The 19,204-nt window shown below is 38.2% G+C and overlaps 1 protein-coding gene across 1 annotated transcript; it reads left to right on the forward strand.

Annotated features, from left to right (window-relative positions):
• Window positions 1-1,284: 1,284 nt before the first annotated feature.
• LOC125225343 (apolipoprotein D-like) lies at window positions 1,285-19,187 on the forward strand. Its single transcript, XM_048129009.1, has 5 exons — window positions 1,285-1,411; window positions 12,854-12,982; window positions 15,430-15,560; window positions 17,761-17,945; window positions 18,668-19,187. The coding sequence occupies exons 2-5, from the start codon at window positions 12,854-12,856 to the stop codon at window positions 18,805-18,807; spliced, it is 585 nt and encodes a 194-aa protein (XP_047984966.1). The 5' UTR covers window positions 1,285-1,411; the 3' UTR covers window positions 18,808-19,187.
• Window positions 19,188-19,204: the final 17 nt, after the last annotated feature.

Genomic DNA, 19,204 nt, shown 5'->3' on the forward strand with positions numbered 1-19,204 from the left:
CTATTGATAAAAGACTTGAGAAGTCTACGAAGGCTGATGAAAATTTGGAAGCTAAGAAAATCAAAGGTCAATTTTTTTCTTTTATCGACTGGGTGCCTCAGAATATGGACAAAAAGCGCTTGGGTAAAAAACTAACCAGCACTATGAACGTACATGCCTTACTTTTAAGAGTCAATGAACCAATGGGACGAGAACCTAGTGTAAGTGAGAGGGCCTTGTCCAACCTGTTAACATTTTAATCAAGGCAAAGTTTAGTACCTACCTACCAGAATCCAAGTTCTAAAACAACTCGACCAAGCATTGGAAAATTCAAAATTTTTAAACTAAACTAAGGAATCATTATAAATTGTTAAACGTTTTCGACTCCATTTCCTCAAATAAACTAAGTCAGTCAAACCACGTGGGAGGTCAGTATAGGAGCGTTACAATTTTTCCTTCAAATAGTCTTGATCCGACAATTCCGACATACAATATGATAAATTTGATGAAATAACTTGATGAATAAAAGAACTGGCCTGTTTTGCAACAAATCCTCTAAACTTAGAACGTATAGAGTTTTGAATGATTCACGGTTATTTTCATTAGACTTATATTGACCGGGATATAGACCGTGATTACCTTTTTGATTTTTGTCGAGCTCCCGATATTTCGACGCAGTTGCATGCATCATGATCACGGAAAACTGACGAAGGCGGGTGGATGTTAAAGTTGTATAGACAGCGCGCGATCTACCCTCCTTCGCGCGCGTCGGCTGCGTTCACTTTCAGCGTTACCACTGGTCGCGTTCACACTCGATGGTCTGTCCAAACACACTATACTCACAGTGTCACTACGTTTGAACACGTACGTTTGTTTGATCATGATGCATGCAACTGCGTCGAAATATCGGGAGCTCGACAAAAATCAAAAAGGTAATCACGGTCAATATAAGTTTAGAACGTATAGATCCAAATCCAGCTAGCGTGTAGGTAGATCACAAGCAGAGTGGCCGACGATAACATATAATGCACATGAATTTCTAGGTCAAGTTTATAAGCACTGAAAAGCAAACTCGAGACAAAATGTTTTGTGAATCAAGTAACGGGCCTAAGAACTCTGCAGCCCAGTTTCTCACCAAATACTTGAGATTCGCGAGTCCGATTTCGGTGTGGTCCAAGATAAGTGTGCTCCTTACTTACGTGTGATTATATGATTCTCATAGTGCCAGTTATTCTGGTTTCCCTGAAGATTCGAGTCGTGATGTTGGCGAAGCAGAGCGCACCATTTTAGTGTTTGTTGATCTTAGTCAGTCTTGGTCAGGCGGGTGAGAAGGACAACTGTGTTCACTTCCGCGTTCTAGCATTCGAGTTTACCAGTGCGAAGAACAAGTTTGAATTTATCTGTGATTACTGATTAAGAACAGGATTACAAGGTAAATCGATAATTTTCAAATTTATCTTTCAGTTTTGGAGTTTAAAATGCCGGCTTTTATCATTTTTGTTAATCAGAATTTTGAATCAGTTTCACATTTTGCAACGACCCAAATTTTGACCACATAAAATATGTGTAAAGTATGCTAGTGTTCCTATCTATAAGTAAAATAAGCACCTCTTATTAGAAGTACAGGGACGATCATCATCAGCTATAATGTATACATCCTAACATTACTGAGAGGCAAAAATGGCAAAATCCTCACCATACTATCATTGCTAGAGATGCTCAGGATGCTCTTGGTTGTCGGAGAATTCTCGTTCATTCACTAGAAACGTTCTTTATTTGTGGTGGTGGCGTACACAGGTCTAGTCAGCAAGGACCCCGCTAAGGATACGATCGAATCATGCTCATGTTTTGACGACCGGTCTGGCGCAGTCAGTAGTGACCCTGCCTGCTGCGCCGCGGTCCCGGGTTCGAATCCCGGTAAGAGCATTTCTTTGTGTGATGAGCACAGATATTTGTTCCTGAGTCATGGATGTTTTCTATGTATATAAGTATTTATATATTATATATATATCGTTGTCTGAGTACCCACAACACAAGCCTTCTTGAGCTTACCGTGGGGCTCAGTCAATCTGTGTAAGAATGTACTATAATATTTATTTATTTATTTATTTATTTATGTGTATATCTGCCGCCATCAGTTTTCCCAGTCGCCTTATACGACACCCACGCAACGATATGAGACAGTGCTACTGCTCCTAGAAACTAATTGAATCCAAGACTTGGTTTGGGTGTTGCACTCATTTATCATTTACCTTCAGAGGTCATGGTCGATTTCACTCAGGTGCTTGGGTCAATAATAATAATACGGTAAAGTTACACAAACATAAGTGAAATTCCCTTATTTATAAATTAGTAACCTAACAGGGTACAATCTGTTTTAATCCAGAACTTCCGGCTCCAGAAAGATTTATGGTCTACGTTATGACACTCAAGAATAAAGAGTTAAGGTCTGATTTGTCCATGTCAAAAAAAACCTACATGACATTTTAAGCTACATACTATCCATTTTTTTAAACAGTGCTGAAATTTCGGTCATGTTCCTTATCACAAACAGACAAGAATTAAGACATTTATTAAGATATTAATGAATAAAAAGTTAACCACATACAGATATTCATATTCATTTCATTTAGGTTCTGAATGGGATACACAGCCGGTAATAGTCCTCCCGGTCAGAACAAAGATAAACATTTGTAATAAACATTCGTCGAAAACGTATAGATACGTAAACAAATAAAATGTAAATTAGAAAGATAAAATTAAATGATGAGTGATGACGGGCGGAACCTGTTTTGATTGTCTACGAATTATAGGTACCTATAGTTTGAAAATAAACCTGACCAATAAGGAAGTTTTGTGGTTTCTAACACTACAGGGTGGTTTTGATACGACCACACCTCCTATTTTTTAAGTCGGTTAAAAATAGTTCAACATGCTTTATTTTATTCTATTCCACATTTACTACGTCGTCTAAAATGTTGCATTCGTTTGTTTTTTTGACACGAAGAGTGCCTACAGTTAGGTACTTTACGTTTAAAGTTATGTAATTCATTCACAAATATGGCATCGGTCCTCATATTTCCGCTGCTGAAAAAAAAAACGCCACAATGGCAACTATTCACCTAAGCATAAAATATCTATAGAAGTAATTAAAAAAAATGGGGCTTAATGAAAAAAATAATGTAAAGAAAATTCAGATCGTTTTTGTTTTTTTAGTACTGTAGTCTACGCCTCTATTTCTTTTCCTGTATTAAAACACAGCCGTATAAAAATGCAGGAAGTGAAACATGGTCAAGAACAGCTATGAACTAATCTGATAAAATTATTTCGCGTATGTTCTGACCTTCAATGTTGCTTTTCATGATACATAAATGCCGTCCATTATTACAGAAAACAAAAAAACGAAGGTAGAACTCATAGCAGTTTTTGTATGTGTTCAACTTTTTTTTTTCAAAGTAATTGGTTCGCTTTTAGTTCCTATATTTCGACGCAGACGCCTACCGCGAAAATTTTAAATTAAAATCTGCCTCTATATCGGACGAATACGGAAGAGATGATTAAGTAAATAATTACACATGCAAAGAATAAAATGTTCTATTTTTTTTTTTGCAGTAGAAGTCCTTTTTTTGACGCAGAGGAAATGCAATACGCATCCTTCCGGGGCCTGGGGATGACCCATGAGTGGGGGGTATGTGGGACTGTCTCCTCCAGCAGCCCCTCCGCTAGTCGGAGGGAGGGGAGGAGCCTACCCACTAAAACCTCTGCGGTGTTGGCACCACTTGTCGTTGAATAGGAGTCCAAAGTCCAAAGTCCAAAGTCCAAAGTGTTTTATTTGTAAGTATATGTCAAACTGATTACAGTGGTGGTAAACAATATCATATATGTAGCACTATACTCTGCCTGATGGCGTACAAAAACTTCATTATGTCCTTACATACTAACATGCGAAATTGATTTTACGTAACTATATTCAACATAAATTGGGAAATTGAGTAATAATTAGTTATAATATAATTAATATTGAAATTCATATCAGGCCGTGGGCATTAAAAATTATGTAGCAAAAATTCAGAAATAGAATAAAAACAATTATCAATTAAAAATGTCAATAGTTTACGTTTAAATTCATTTAAGGGTAACATTCTAAAACTAACAGGGAATTTGTTATAAATCTTACTAGCTAAGCAGAATACACTTTTGCGCATTAAGGCAGTTTTTGCGAAAACAGGAAATAGATTCTGAGGGTACCTGGAATCTCTAGTAAATACCTCGGAAACCGTCCTGAATAGTGTTGGGTTTGTTTTAATAAACATCATAATTTCAAAAATGTATAGGCACGGAAAAGTCAAAATATTTAATTCTTTAAAATGTGGCACACAGCTATCTGTTAAGTGAAGCCCTCGAATTGCTTTCACACATTTCTTCTGCGCTATAAAGACGGCTTCTCTGTTGACCGAGTTACCCCAGTAAATGAGCCCATATCGTAAGGCCCAACGAAACTGTGATAAGCCATAAGCACAGCTTCCGTGCTAACTTGCTTCGAGAGTTTGTATAGAGCGAAAGCATATTTATTTAATTTTTTACAAACTGTCTCCGTATGTGCTGCCCAATTCAAGTGATTGTCAATCCGTACTCCCAAAAAATTTGTGTTGTTTACAGACTCTATAATCGTTCCTTCATAATTACAATCAAAAGGTCTTAAAACTTTTCTTTGATGAAAATGCATTATTTTCGTTTTGCTTAAATTTATCATTAAATTATTGTTCTTAAGCCATTCAATGATATTACATAAAGTATGATTAATTTCATATTCATAGTCCTTATCCTCTTTGAGATCAATTACTACTGTGCTGTCGTCAGCGTAAAGAACCATTGGATAGTTAATGTGACGAGGAAGGTCATTAATATACAGCAAGAATAAAAGCGGACCTAATACACTTCCCTGCGGGACCCCACACACCAAATCTCGCTTGTCAGACCTGTAAAGACTTGCATTTGTGACTTGAGACAAATTTGCGACAGCTCCGTGTACTGCTCTCTACCACTTAAATACGATTTCATGAGATTCAGTACATTGCCACGAATACCATAGGCACTGAGCTTCTTGAGAAGTATTGAGTGATCAACGTAGTCAAATGCCTTTGTCATGTCCATATATATAGCACATACATGCTCGCCCTTATCCATTTTTGTCATAATGGGCTGCAATAAATGAAATATGGCCATATTAATAGTTTTTTGCTTGCGAAAGCCTTTTTGCTCTGACGCAAATAGGTTATGTTTTTCGAGAAATCCGTATATAGCTTCGTGAATAACTTTCTCAAAGATTTTTGAGAAGACTGTGGCAAGAAGACTGTGGAGCGCCGAGGGAATATCATAAGTGCTATAACATCCGCGACGACCCCCGACTGTCCCGGCTCATAATGAGCCGAGACTCCCGCAAGGGTCTCAGAAGTCCTACCAAGAACCACATTCGAAATGTTCCCTCTATGTCGCACTTGTAAAGCGCGTGTACTACTTACAGGGAGACAGTGGGAACGAGTAGAATGTGGTTTGATAGGCAACACCAATAGAGTGTGATTCAAAGACATATCATTTCGCTTACGCTGTGACTGCAGTTCAAGCAAAACCTGTCAAAAATCTATAAAATGTATATACGATTACGCCCAAACAAATATAAACAAATATAAACTTTAGGTATGTTAATCATTGTCAAAACACCAACTCACATTACATTACTCACAACAGTCATAACATAACATCCGCTAGCAAATTCGTAGATCCTAATGGATGAATCACTGAGGCCCAGCTAAAATGACAATCGTCGATAGATTACGCCAATCGAAAATTTTATACAATAGTTACGTCACTTTTCGCAGTATCTCCCATACCGTTTCCTTTAGGTTTTTCCTTAAATCAATAACTCTTTTAGGATCACCGTTGTTGCCATTCGATCCATCTGTTTGTCTAGACTTCACCTGGGGAACACGTGGAGGTAATAAACTGTAAATTATTATGTTCAGGTCTACAACCCCCTAAAACTGAAAAAAAAACTATGTTTTAATTTTAACTTAAATAGGTAAGGACGCGACCGTTCATATAGATAATATCCTTGGGACCAATACTTTTAGGGAATTTCTCGGTGACTTAGAAGCATAGGAAAAACTAAAGAACTATTGGTGAATTTGTAAAACATTAAATATAAGTAAACAATATGTTAATATTTTATACCGGATCCCTCGGTAGACTAGATTCGCCTTTTTTAAATTTCCGTTTGTGCCCTAATCTTGTAATCATTAATCATTAATCAACACTAGTCCACCGCATGATAGCAATTATTCACCAGTCACCAACATCGAGATTCTAGGCCAGCCTAGGTCATACAAGTAAGGTAAACGTAGTAACTGCGGCTGCTGCACTCGACCAATCTCAATGGCGAGGGAAGTGGGCGAATGCGAATACTGACCGCGAACTAGAAGTTGCGGCGGATAGTTGAAAATCCAGTTTATTTTAGTTATTACAAAAACTTTTAAAAAACCCTCTAAATTATGGACCGATTTTTATCAAACATAGCTAAGAATAATTCTCGACTAATTCAGCTTTCAAACGAACGAAATCAAAATCGGTTTAAATCCGTTTGAAAGTTACGATGCCACAGACAGACACACACACACAGACAGACAGACACGTTAAACTTATAACACCCTGTCGTTTTTGCGTCGGAGGTTAAAAATTAGAAATTATGACACAAATCAGGTAATCAAGTAATAGATAAGTAGACAAGTACCTATTTTGTTTTGTTTTTGGAAGGGGATTGGATATCATCAATATTATCATTGGGTAATTCTCAAAATAGTGGCATCGTACCCTGCCATCACGTTTTTGAATAGAAAGTATGCGAAATATATAATTTTCACATATAATTAAAATTTTCATAAGTAGGCATTAACGTGACACATCGAGGCCAACACATATTTTTTCTATAAATATAATACTTTTGTAAAAAAAAAATAAAGAAGACCGTTTTCTACTGTACCCTGCCTTGTCACAACGCGACACTGCTCAAGTTTTCGCTCTATAAATTATTAAATTGCAGTTTTATGATAATAAAATATCGTTTTTTGTAGAGAATAGACTACTATATTCTTAAATATACGTTGCACGGGATGTTTCGATTACTTTTGAACACTAATTTTCACCTTCAAAGTTTGTCCAGCGATATTTTCTCCATATCCTGTGCGTCCGCGGTATTGCACCTCACTCACACACAGAAAGTCTTATTGAGGCCCTAATATACGTAAAACACGTAGCCAGTATGGTTCTAGCCGCCGGTGTAAAGGTTTGTGTGTGAGGTGCTGCGGTCTTGTGGTTAGAAGTTTTCAAAGTGTGACGTTCGGAGTTTGTAACAGGTATGTCCACTTTATTCTGGCATGATTATTTTAAAATATTAATACGGCAGTTTTTTTACCAATAACATTTTAATGTTGTATTGAAGTATAACTATGTATATTAAAATTATAACAGTTGTATTATCAACAGTTTCGGAGATAATATCTAGTTAATCGGATTTTCACTACACCCTGTGTAACTTTATCCTGCCATCACTCTGCAGGGTAAAGTGACTGTTGACAGGATAAAGAAATACAAGTAAAAAAAAGCTATTTTGACATGGTTTTTACTAACTTGCAATGTATGCATGTATGTATGTTTGTATGTATGTTGAGGTCAAATCTTGCAACCCAATTTGAAGCAGAAATATTCAACCGACTGAGCTGAAATTTTGTATACACGCTGCGGATGACGTTCGCATATAAGCGCCGATATGGGGCATTGGGTCCTTCGATATTGGGCAATAGTCTGCTCAGCGCCGAAGCAGTCCCGTCGAGGCTAGGAACCAATTTGATAAAATGTTCCTCGGAGTACCAATTTTGGTTTGAATTTAAGCCCAAGTACTTAATTTGGGGCGTAAGAGGGACCGCCTCACCGCCAATAGGCAAGGCAACATCCCTATCGCTCTTGTATATAGGCATTACAGAACCAGATTGCATTTCGATCGGCGTATAGCGTCAACGATTATCATTTTGGCTAGGTCGGCAGCAATCACTTTCTTCGGACAGAAGCCAACCTTTCCTTCGAAAACCACGTCATCGGTCGTGGCAAGTAACACCGCAAGCCCAAACAAATTAATGCGCCTAACTGTGAGCTCAGTTGCCACTGTGGCTCTTCTTATTATCCTGGTACTTTCTTCCCCTCACGGCTACTATTGTGTCATCGGCATAACAAATGGTGATCATGCGGAGAAGTTGGACTACTCTGATAGCCAAATCAAAGCCGATGCTCCAGAGCAGGCGCCCAGTACCGACCCCTGTGGAAAACTGTGGGTAGGTTATGATTATTATGAATATGCATGTGGGTAAGAAGAAGAATAAAGAAGTCAGTCTTGATTTGAGCACGTAGTCTCATTGACCTGTCCCTATACGTTTATATGGCGCAGCCGGTAGGAACACCACACTCCATTCGTCTTTCTAGGCATCTTCCTCCTGATTCATTGAGCAGTACTCTATCTGCAAGGTAATGCCCTATGGTGAATGATGATCTTCAAATAGAAAGGCGCATCGTGGAAGCAATGCGCCTATTTTATTATCACATAAGGAAGAAAGCCGAAGTAATTGGCAATGTCAAGAGATACTGCGATAGCTCCCTGCCTTTTCTCTGCTACCAGACCGCTGTATTTATGCAGCGCATCAATTGCGTCTATCGCTTCTCCCAGAACCCGATCTCTGATGTTTGGGCACGTGTCTTTCAAAATGCGTGCACAGCAGTAGATGAGACTTACGATGATGCGCTCAACATCGTGCCAGTTTCATCTAGGAGGGCATGGGACGGTATCCTAAAGGACAGTCAGCTGGACTACCCTTTTTTCGAAAGACACAGTCTGCCCACCTTCCAACGAGAATATATACCCTCTCGGAGGCAGTCGTCAATGTGGCCACGTAATCTACTTCCAAGATGTTTAAAGAGCCAAGGCACACCGTCCGGCCCTAGAGTGGCCCTCATTTTAAATACTGACCTCATTATCTCGACATATGTTACCAAGGAGACATCAAGGAGAGGAACCAACTCTTCCACTGGAGCAGCCATTGCAGGTATTACATGCACAAGTACAACTCACATTGTGAATCATGATATGTGCTTTGTTGTTTTACAAGACTGTAATTGTAGGTACTTATTTATTTATTCTTTATTGCACATAAAAAAGTACAAAATGGTGTACATAATGCCTTAAGGCATTCTCTACCAGTCAAACACTGCAGGCATCGTGACTGAAAATAATAATCAGATATCACTTACTGTACTTCAACTGTTTTGATTAAAAAATAATGGATATTGTTTAAAAAAATACTTTTTTTTGCTTTTGTTTCTACTTAAAGAAAAAAAATTGAATCCTAACGAAATCATAATAGTCGATATACGTTGAATTATTAGTGGTAAACTTGTTTTTTTATTCAAACTCTCTTTATCCTGCCACGTTTTCCCTGCTACCCTGTCTATTCACTTTCTCCTGTATGTCTAAAATTTCAACTCGCTATAAGTTCTACGTTTTTACGACTATTTCGTTCCCTCCTGAAAATTCCGTATCATTGATGCACTCAAAAACATATTTAAATCCAAAAAGGTACAAAAAACCATTTTCATTTTTTTTCATTCACTTTACCCTGACGGTGCCACTTTTTTGAGAACGAACCCATTACAGAATTCAGACCAGATAGAACAAAACCGGTCACAAACAGAGAGACGAACATAGGTAAACTGTAAAGGTTCGTTGACAACGGAACCCTAAAAAATATTTCAAATTTCAAATTACTAATATTGAAAACTATTAACTTATAATAAAAAAAATGGCGTCCTGTAAATACAACATGTCAGATTTCGGAAGAAGTAACAAGATTCGAAGAAGCACACACCATTCAGTACATTGGAATGGCGAACCTGCTCCTTCATTTAAAATTCCGCTAAAATTTTACGTCCTACAACAATTAGAGAAGGAGGCCAATTACGGTGTGAATTCACGCTACGTCCGAAATACCCATGCTATTTTTAAATTTCTCACATTGTTATGTTAACTTGAGTTCCATTATGGTCATATGGCCCGCTGACTCCTTTCATATGGGCATCTCTGCGGACCGTTAGGCGTACCGTTCTGACGGACCTAACCTACTTGGAAGGATACTTTCGACCTAGTTCCGCGGTATATGTGTAGCAAGTGCACGAAGTGCATTCATTGACAACGTGCATGGCTTTGGAAGAAATAGTGGCCTTAAAAAGTTTGACTATTGTTATAACACATTATTGGCTGGTGAAGTTAAGAAGTCAGGGGCAATCTATTTATTTATCACTATTGATGTGGTAACGTCCAAATGCTTTAAGCAGAACAAAATGACAATCCTATTTATATACAGGACGGCTCATACTAATCGGTCAGTATGGAAAAGTCTGAAACTATAAGACATAAGAAGATGTGTTCTTAGGAACCATGTCATCGATTTTAATAAAAAGAAAATCATACATTGGAGAAAAAACAAACTGTACCCAGCTGGGGAATCGAACCCGGTTGTTTTGAAAAAAATAAATTAAATTATGTGAAAATTAAAACAATGCATTTTATTCATTTTAAACATTATGTTTCATAGAGACATTTACTGCTTAAGGTAGGTCTTAACAATCGATATTTGAATAGAAAAAATGTATATTATTATTTTTTTCCAAACAACTAAGGTTCAATTCCCCAGCTGGGTACTACAGTTTTTTTTTTTTTTTCAAATTAATGCAGTTTTTATTTTTATTAAAATCGATGACATGGTTCCCAAGAACAGATCTTCGTATGTCTTATAGTTTCAGTCTTTCCCATACTGACCGATTTGAATGAGTCATCCTGTATAATATGGAAGTTTGTATGCAGCATTCTGCAATATTTGAATTAAACGCAAGCGAAGCCGCGTTCAAAAGCTAGTATGTAATATAATATGTACATTCGCAGTAGGCATAACACTGAGGTTCCTTTCATCGGCGCCTTTTGTCTACAGCTTTCTCCAACTGGACATTGCTGGAGAGGTGTCCGCTGAATACGAACGACCCCATTGCTTGACAATACATCATTAACATCATTGTAATGCCAATTGCCTTAAAATAGTGGGTTAGGTTCTTAGGTTAGTGGCCTGCAGTGAAAACAACGTAGAAGTACCATAAACCATAACCATATCCTGAGTTGATGAATGATCACCAATATCATTACTTTTTTTAAATGAAACTTTACAATTTCTTTTTTTCAATAAAACTGCATTAGTTTTTTTATTAAAAGTAATAAAACATAATTATGTCACCAAAAAAATATTCAACCTTGATTTGACACCATTCATATCTCATTTCTAATTCTAATCAGTTTTTTGTGCCAATACCAAAATAAATAAACATATGTGACTATTTCTTCTTATTAATTTTTCTTTACATCGACGAAGTTATTTTTATTTCTTTTTAAAAAGTAGGTAGATAAGGACACTTGTCGGTAATACAATAAATATTATGTAGGTGTAACCGCAAGGTGTGGTTTGTTTGTTACCTACCTATATCAGTTGTCTGCTCAATGATCTCATAATGATAAATAATGGTAGTATGTAAATAAATATGTTTATTTATGTAAACAGCAAAAGAGGAGTTTATAACTTTATTATCTTAGAATATTTTCGGAGATACTGTACAGTTAGAGTAAATTACAAAATACTTTAGGTGCATAGCTTTATTGAGGTTTTTAAAGACCCTTATTACTTATCGCTAAATTCTAGATTAGCGGCAGCCAAGTTCAAAAAAGACCGGTGACTCAGCGGCCATGATTTTTGTACCAACATTTCCATAAATTTAAGAAACGGCAGCCTATTTATACCTACATAAAAAGTTAAAAACTAGCCAAGTCAAATCCTGAACTCTAAATGAACGTATTCTTAGCACCTAGTAGTAGTTACTAGAGATGTACCGACTAGTCGCCGACTAGTCGAGAAAACCGACTATCCGGCCACATTTGTATTTAGTCGGCGATTAGTCGGCGACTAGACGGCAAAAAAGGCCGATTAGTCGGCACATTATAAGTGATAGAAAAACAGTGTACAAACATAAATTAACAGCTGATATTGTTGTATTATGAACCTATTTGTTATGCCTTTGTTAGTCAAAAGAACAACTGTGATCGTCACAGAAAGAAAAGTCCTACCTAGGACTATCGGTTTCATAGGCAGGATTCCTACTCACTAAGCAAAACCGTTTGTTAAAAATGGAAATAGTATATCAATATTCTCATTGAACTTTGAACCTTTAAAAAATATTGAAAAGCGCCAAAAAATTTGATAAATTAGTCGAAAATTATGTTCTGGCCGATTAGCCGACTAGTCGGCCGACTAATCGGCCACCCAAGCGCCGACTAGTCGGTAGTCGGCCTAGTCGGCCAAATCAATATAAGTAGTCGGTACATCCCTAGTAGTTACTTATATTTACCACCACAATATTTTTGTCGATGATATATATTGAACATGACTCTCCTTTCACATCTATGTTTTTGAGGAGTTTGATTCTTGCTCGGCGCAATGTGATCGCCATCGCCATAGCACAAACTTAAAGGCTGGCGTCCACTTTAGGCTCGCCGAGTCCAATCTCAATAAATCGCCTTACTGCATTTACTATTACTGCGTCCATTGGCGACGCGTCAAATCGAATTCACCGTTCATAGTAAATATAGGAGGCAAATTCGACTTGATTCGGCTCCTGGCCTAGTGGACGTCAGCCATAAGAGAAAATTAGTTAATACAAATAACTCGTTCTGTTCCAGATGTCGGTGATTAGACAAATAGCCGTGTTCCTGTGCGGGTTCGTGATGCTTCGCATGTGCGAGGCGCAAGTACCGTTCCTCGGCACGTGTCCTGATGTCGGCGTGATGGCAGATTTCAACCCTAGTCGGGTAAGTCATCTGTAAACTTTTTCTTATAGTATCCAAATGCTGGAAGCACTGGCACAAAATAAAGTGTTGAGGACTGCCGCATAGAACATAAACTTCCTACAGAACCGAAGTTTGACAGCGATTCAGAGATGAATATAGTTCTCCCTGTAATTCAAGGCACTATCCCATAAAGCTATTTAGGGTTCTAAATTATCTGTGGGTGGGATGATAACGCACACAAGAAGACGCCACTTTGCGCCAACCCTTACAGGCCAAATAGCCGAATGGCATTTCTGAGACGCGAAACGCCGCAGAAATGTAGTCTGGCTCTATCGCGCCAATACGCAAGAGCGATAAAGATAGATAGCTACGAAATATATATTATCGTGAGCGTTTGTGCATTCGGCTACGCACACTGGTCAGCAATGACGAGCCGACCGGAGTTGAAAATGCCCAAGCAGTTTATCACCACTACATGTTGTTTTGTTAAGTCTCCCCTTGATCTCCACAACTCCCGTTGTTGTGTTTTTTCGGCCAGGCTTACCGATCCGGCATCTATTGCCACGTTCGCTCCTATCTTGCGGCATCTACTTGGTCAACTTGGCAGTAACAGGCCATCTATCCTAATGGATCCTAACGGATACATCAGGTAAACGTGACCAGTTATAAACTAACAGCCTTAAACAGCTTAAGGCGCAAATGCGTTTTCATGACCTACACATTTTTCTACACTACAGTACAAGTGAAGTCAAGCAAACTATTACAAACATTTATTTACTTCACTCTTCAAATTAAGGAACTTATTCATAATATTTATCAAACCGCCAGAAGTTTACCAACACTTAAATTGTTATTTAATGTGGAGCCTATCCTTCGATAAGGGCAGTATTACAAATCTAATCTCAAACAAATGATCACTTGCGACCTCACAACAAAATTCTTGAACGCAAATCGCATTTTGATGACCACAACAATATAGTCACGCATGATAATGAAAATCGAGTGTGATATTAGGCGAGTCTAATCAGAAATGCAGGATTCAAACATATTCATGAGTCATATCATAATACACCTAGACAAAACAAGACACTAACCCATAAATGGCTATGTGGGCAAGACGGCAAATGTGAATTTTAGTACCTGGGTAGATTGAGCACAAGTTTAACCTATTGCATTTATTCACATAATGTCATGTGACTCATCCATTTCGTGGCTCACAATTTTTTTTTATGGGGTAGGAGGCAAACGATCACACAGGTCGCCTGATGGTAAGCGATCACTGCCGCCCATGGACACCCAAAACACCAGAAGTGTTGAAGGTGCGTTGCCGGCCTTTAAGATGGGTGTACGCTCTTTTCTTGAAGGTTTGAAGGTCGTATCGGTCCGGAAATACCGCTGGCGACAATTCATTCCACAGTTTAGCTGTGCGGGGCAGGAAGTTTCTGGAGAAACGCACAGTTGAGGACTGCCAGCCATCTAAATAATGGAGATGAAAATGTTGTCGTTATTTAAAAAAAATCGACAAACTGAAAGCAAATGGCATAAATTATCTGTTGAGTGACCATTTCTTTTCATCTGGATTGATTCCGTATACAAATAGAAAAGCAAACATGGGTTTATTTTAAGTTTCTAGTTTTCTCTTCGACTGAAAATACACCCTGACACTGTACTGTAGGTACGATATCTTTGGCCCGTTAATTTTTCACGGAATAAAATCTCAACCTACTAACAAATCACAAATAACCTAGCCACAAAATTAAAATTTTGATAAAACCCCCGACCGCGACATAGTGGACCGATTTTTATGAAACATGGCTAAGACGCTTCCGACTAACTCAGCTTTCAAACAAAAAAAACTAAATCGAAATCGGTTCATCCGTTCGGGAGCTACGATGCTACAGACAGACACACACACAGACAGACAGACAGACAAACAAACAGACAGACACGTCAAACTTATAACCGTCGTTTTTGCACCGGGGGTTAAAAACAACACTTTACAATCACACTGTTGGGAAATTAATGATCGTTAAGAGGTGTAGAGGGATACCCTTGTAACAAAACTTCGTTTAGACTACTTAGGAGCTAAACGTAAACATGTCAAAAGTCCCCTGCCCTACCTCTTACGCCGACGGGAAGAGGGGGGTTTTAAGGTCTCATGTTTCAGTTTTTCGCTTAAATCTTGGAAACTATACATCCTAGCAACATGCTGATTGATTACCCACGGACGAAGAAAAGCTATTTAATTTTGGTGGTCTCATGTTTCAGTTTTTCGCTTAAATCTTGGAAATTATACATCCTAGCAACATGCTGATTGATTATTTACCCATTGACGAAGAAAAGCTATTTAATTTTGGTGGTCTCATGTTTCTGTTTTTCGCTCAAATCTTGGAAACTATGTTATTTATTTTGAATGCTTGCCCTATTAACGCGGAACGGTTTCAGACATCATTTTCTCGTTTTTCCAGTACCTGGGCAAGTGGTACGAGGCGGAGCGGTACTTCGCGGTATTCCAGCTGGGGGGGCGCTGCGTCACCGCCGACTACAACGAGAAAGACAACGGGGTCATCGGCGTTGTTAATAAACAGCTCAGCAGCTTGTAAGTATTGGTAATAATAGCAAAAGTAAATACCAGGGGGGCACCATGACGTACTAAAGACGTTCAGTTTAGGTTGAGAGAAAGGGACACAGCTATAGCAGTTACATAGCTCCGTCCCTCTGTCTCAACCTAAACTGATCGGCTTTAGCACGTCATGGTAACCCCCCAGTTTGTATAAAGCGGCGTTTTTACCATAGAATAAGTATGAGTTGTCACTCCATACATCAGTAAATGCGGGTTATTTGTATAGGCATAGTAAGGTGACATCTAGCGACAATCACGCGTCAAATAGCGTGAATTATCAGTAGTACTACTCGATACTAGGTGGCGACAGTGTCTCGTCAAAAAATTAATATTAGAACAGTTTACAACTTCTATTACAAGCAGAAGGAATTGAAAACAGAATACTGATTAATAATAGGTATTGTAATATTAGCTAAAAAATGGTGAGCATTAGACTCTTCGTTGGTCGCGACATCTATTGACAAGTACTGATAATTTACGCCACTTGACGCGTGATTGACGCGTGATTGTCGCTAAATGTCACTTAACTATGCCTTGTATAGGCATAGTTAAGTGACATCTAGCGATAATACTAATAACCCGCATTTACTGATGTATGGAGTTAAAATATAACGCTTCCCTTACTTATTCCTCTATGGTTTTCACTTATTGTTCTGGCCCCATAGCCGAATGGCATTTATGCGACGCGAAACGTCGCAGAAATGCAGTCTGTTAAAATGTTAGTACAGTCAATATGACCATGCGATTGTTGATAAGGAGGACCGTCTACAATCCCAAATTGATTAAAAGTACGTTACGGTCAAGCCAAGTCAGTTACAAAATTATTAATCAGTGCCAAATTCTTAATAACTTAGATTATGATATTACTAACAGATGCTTAGGTGAACGAAAATTTGGGACTAATGTCCCAATTATTTTGCCGACCAAGCCAAAAAACTCATAGGTACTTATATTAAAAAGAGTCAACTTGCAGCTCTTTTGTGGGTTTTTTGACTCAGTTTACAAAAAACTTATGTTTAACTTTTACTAACTTTTATACAAAACACTTCATGTCTATTTTACTTCACTGTATTATTTAAAACAGTCATTTCACCATCCCCTTCCTTCCCGTGGGTATCGTAGAAGGCGACTATGGGATATGGGTAAATTGTGGTTAGGCGAGAGGCTGGCAACCTGTTACTGCAATGCCACAGTTTTCTTTTAACCCCTTATTTTCCAAAGTGGCCCTGAAGCTTTAGTAGTTTCATGTGCTCTGCCTCATGGGATACAGGCGTGATTGTATGTATGTAGTAATTTGTGTGTTTTTCAATCTACTCTATTTATGTTTTGCAATCCTTGTTCTATTTATAATTACTTTCTTTGTTTTTATATTTGCCTACGCCTTGACAGCTTTGTATACATTGCAGAACCCCTCTTCGGTTTGGCGTCCTACTGGCCCTTCTGTCTACCCCTGCCTCCCTCTGATGTCTGCGTGTGTGTCTGCTTGTTCTACTGGCTCTGTCTACCCCTTCTCCCCTCTGATGTCAACGTGTTTGTCTGCCTTCATTACCTCATTCAATTTTAGATTAGCAGACTTGATAGACGCGTCGTTTATCGTGAGAGTAAACAATCATTACTTTCTTGCTTTAATCCAGTCAGAAGGACGTTTAAACTTTCTGTAACTCACTTTTGCCACATGTAACCTGTGTACCCATACTACCCAGAGTATTACCCACTACTCACTACTCAGTCACTATTGCGACGATGGTCCTTTGTATTAAATTGGATGTAACTGGAGGCAGTTGCATTATATCCTTGTAAGAAAGTAATGAGTGTTTTGATCATGCTGAAAATAAAACAAATGTGATATAGTCTTAGTTAAGAATAAATTATGTTTAAGTATTTTTTTCTTTTGTAAATATTTCACGCTTTCCTTCCATCGACAAATAGAATCATGGTAAGTTTCTTATAACTACTTGTTTACAATTGTTTAGGACATTTCTAAATGATTCAAGTTAGTCAATGATTATAGAATAATACAGTGTGTACAGTATATTACGAAAAGACCGCTAACTGGCTACCTATGAGTCATAGACTATGGCCACCAATTTGTATAATAAGTCGTGTACCAATCAAGTTAGTTGCAGAAGAGTTTTTTACATCAAATGTATTAACTTTTGTACTCACCTGCTTCCAGGACGGGCATAATGTCGGAGATCCAAGGTGAGGCGCATCAAGTATCCCGCTCCGACGAAGGCAAGCTGTCAGTGCGGTTCCCTTCGCTGCCCTTCGTCTTCTCAGCTCCTTACTGGGTCGTGGACTCCGATTACGACAACTATGCCGTCGTTTGGGGCTGCAATGACTTCGGAGTCTTCCACACACGTAAGAGTATTATTTGATAAATCATTTGTTTTTCTGCTCTAAAAAAGGCGAACTGTCAGTGCGGTTCCCTTCGCTGCCCTTCATCTTCTCAGCTCCTTACTCGGTTGTGGACTCGGATTATGACAACTATGCTGTTGTTTGGGGCTGCAATGACTTCGGAGTCTTACACACACGTAAAATTATTATTTGATAAATGAATAAGTTCGAAAGACCTGCATGTTTTGTCTACTCCGAACAAGCAAGCTGTCGGTCGGGTTCCCTTCGCTAACCCTTCCTGTTCTCAACTCATACTGGGTTTTGGACTCTGAATATGACATCCACGCTGTTGTTGTCTGGGACTAAGTACAGTGACTTCGGAGTCTTCCACACACGTAAGATTATTGTTTTATACCTCTTTAAGTTCGAAAGAACGGCATGTTTTGTCTGATCTAAAGACGGTAAGTTGCCAGTCCGGTTACCTTCGCTACCCATCGTCTTCTCAGTTCCTTACTGTGTTATGGACTTGGATTACGACTACTATGCTGTCGTTGGGTGTTGCAATGATTTTGAAGTCATCCATAGGCGTCATTAATTTGTCTATGTTCTTTTTTTGTTCTCTGTAGGTACAAGTTCTCATTTTGCCCTGTGTTACTTAAGGAGCCAGGAAACAATTTCGCATTATTTAATTTTAGAGCAAAACTCCTGTAACTAAGTAAAGTTTCCATTATAAATAAATGTTCCAGGTAACGCTTGGATCCTCACCAGAGCCAGAAACCCAGAGCTGTCTGTCCTCGAAAAGGCTTACGCTGTCTTGGACAAGAACAACATCAGCCGCGCTTACTTCATCAGAACTGATCAGAAAAACTGTCCAGAGAATGAGTAGACTGATTTCCTTCCCGGGTATATTATGTTTGTATGTATGTATGTATATTATGTGTGTGGCAGATGGTAAGGTTGGTGGAAGGAAAGGAAATATAATAATATTGATCCAGTGTACAATGAAAGTAAAAATTCAAAATCACCTAATTTGCTAGAAGACCAAAATATTTTGTGGAAAGAAGACTTCGAAAAATCTGAATTGAAATAAGTAATAATTGTAGTGATTTAGAAAGTGATGAAAGCCAGATTGCATTAATTAGGGTTTAAGCTTTAATTTTGTAATCGTATCGTGTCTAGTTTCATGATCAATTTTATTGTTATTTGATTATCAAATATAATTAGTATTTTAATTTATTTATGCTTATGAAATCGGACACGAAATTAAAACAAATGTTCTTATG

Source organism: Leguminivora glycinivorella, chromosome 4, assembly GCF_023078275.1.
Source record: "Leguminivora glycinivorella isolate SPB_JAAS2020 chromosome 4, LegGlyc_1.1, whole genome shotgun sequence".
Classification (NCBI taxonomy): domain Eukaryota; kingdom Metazoa; phylum Arthropoda; class Insecta; order Lepidoptera; family Tortricidae; genus Leguminivora; species Leguminivora glycinivorella.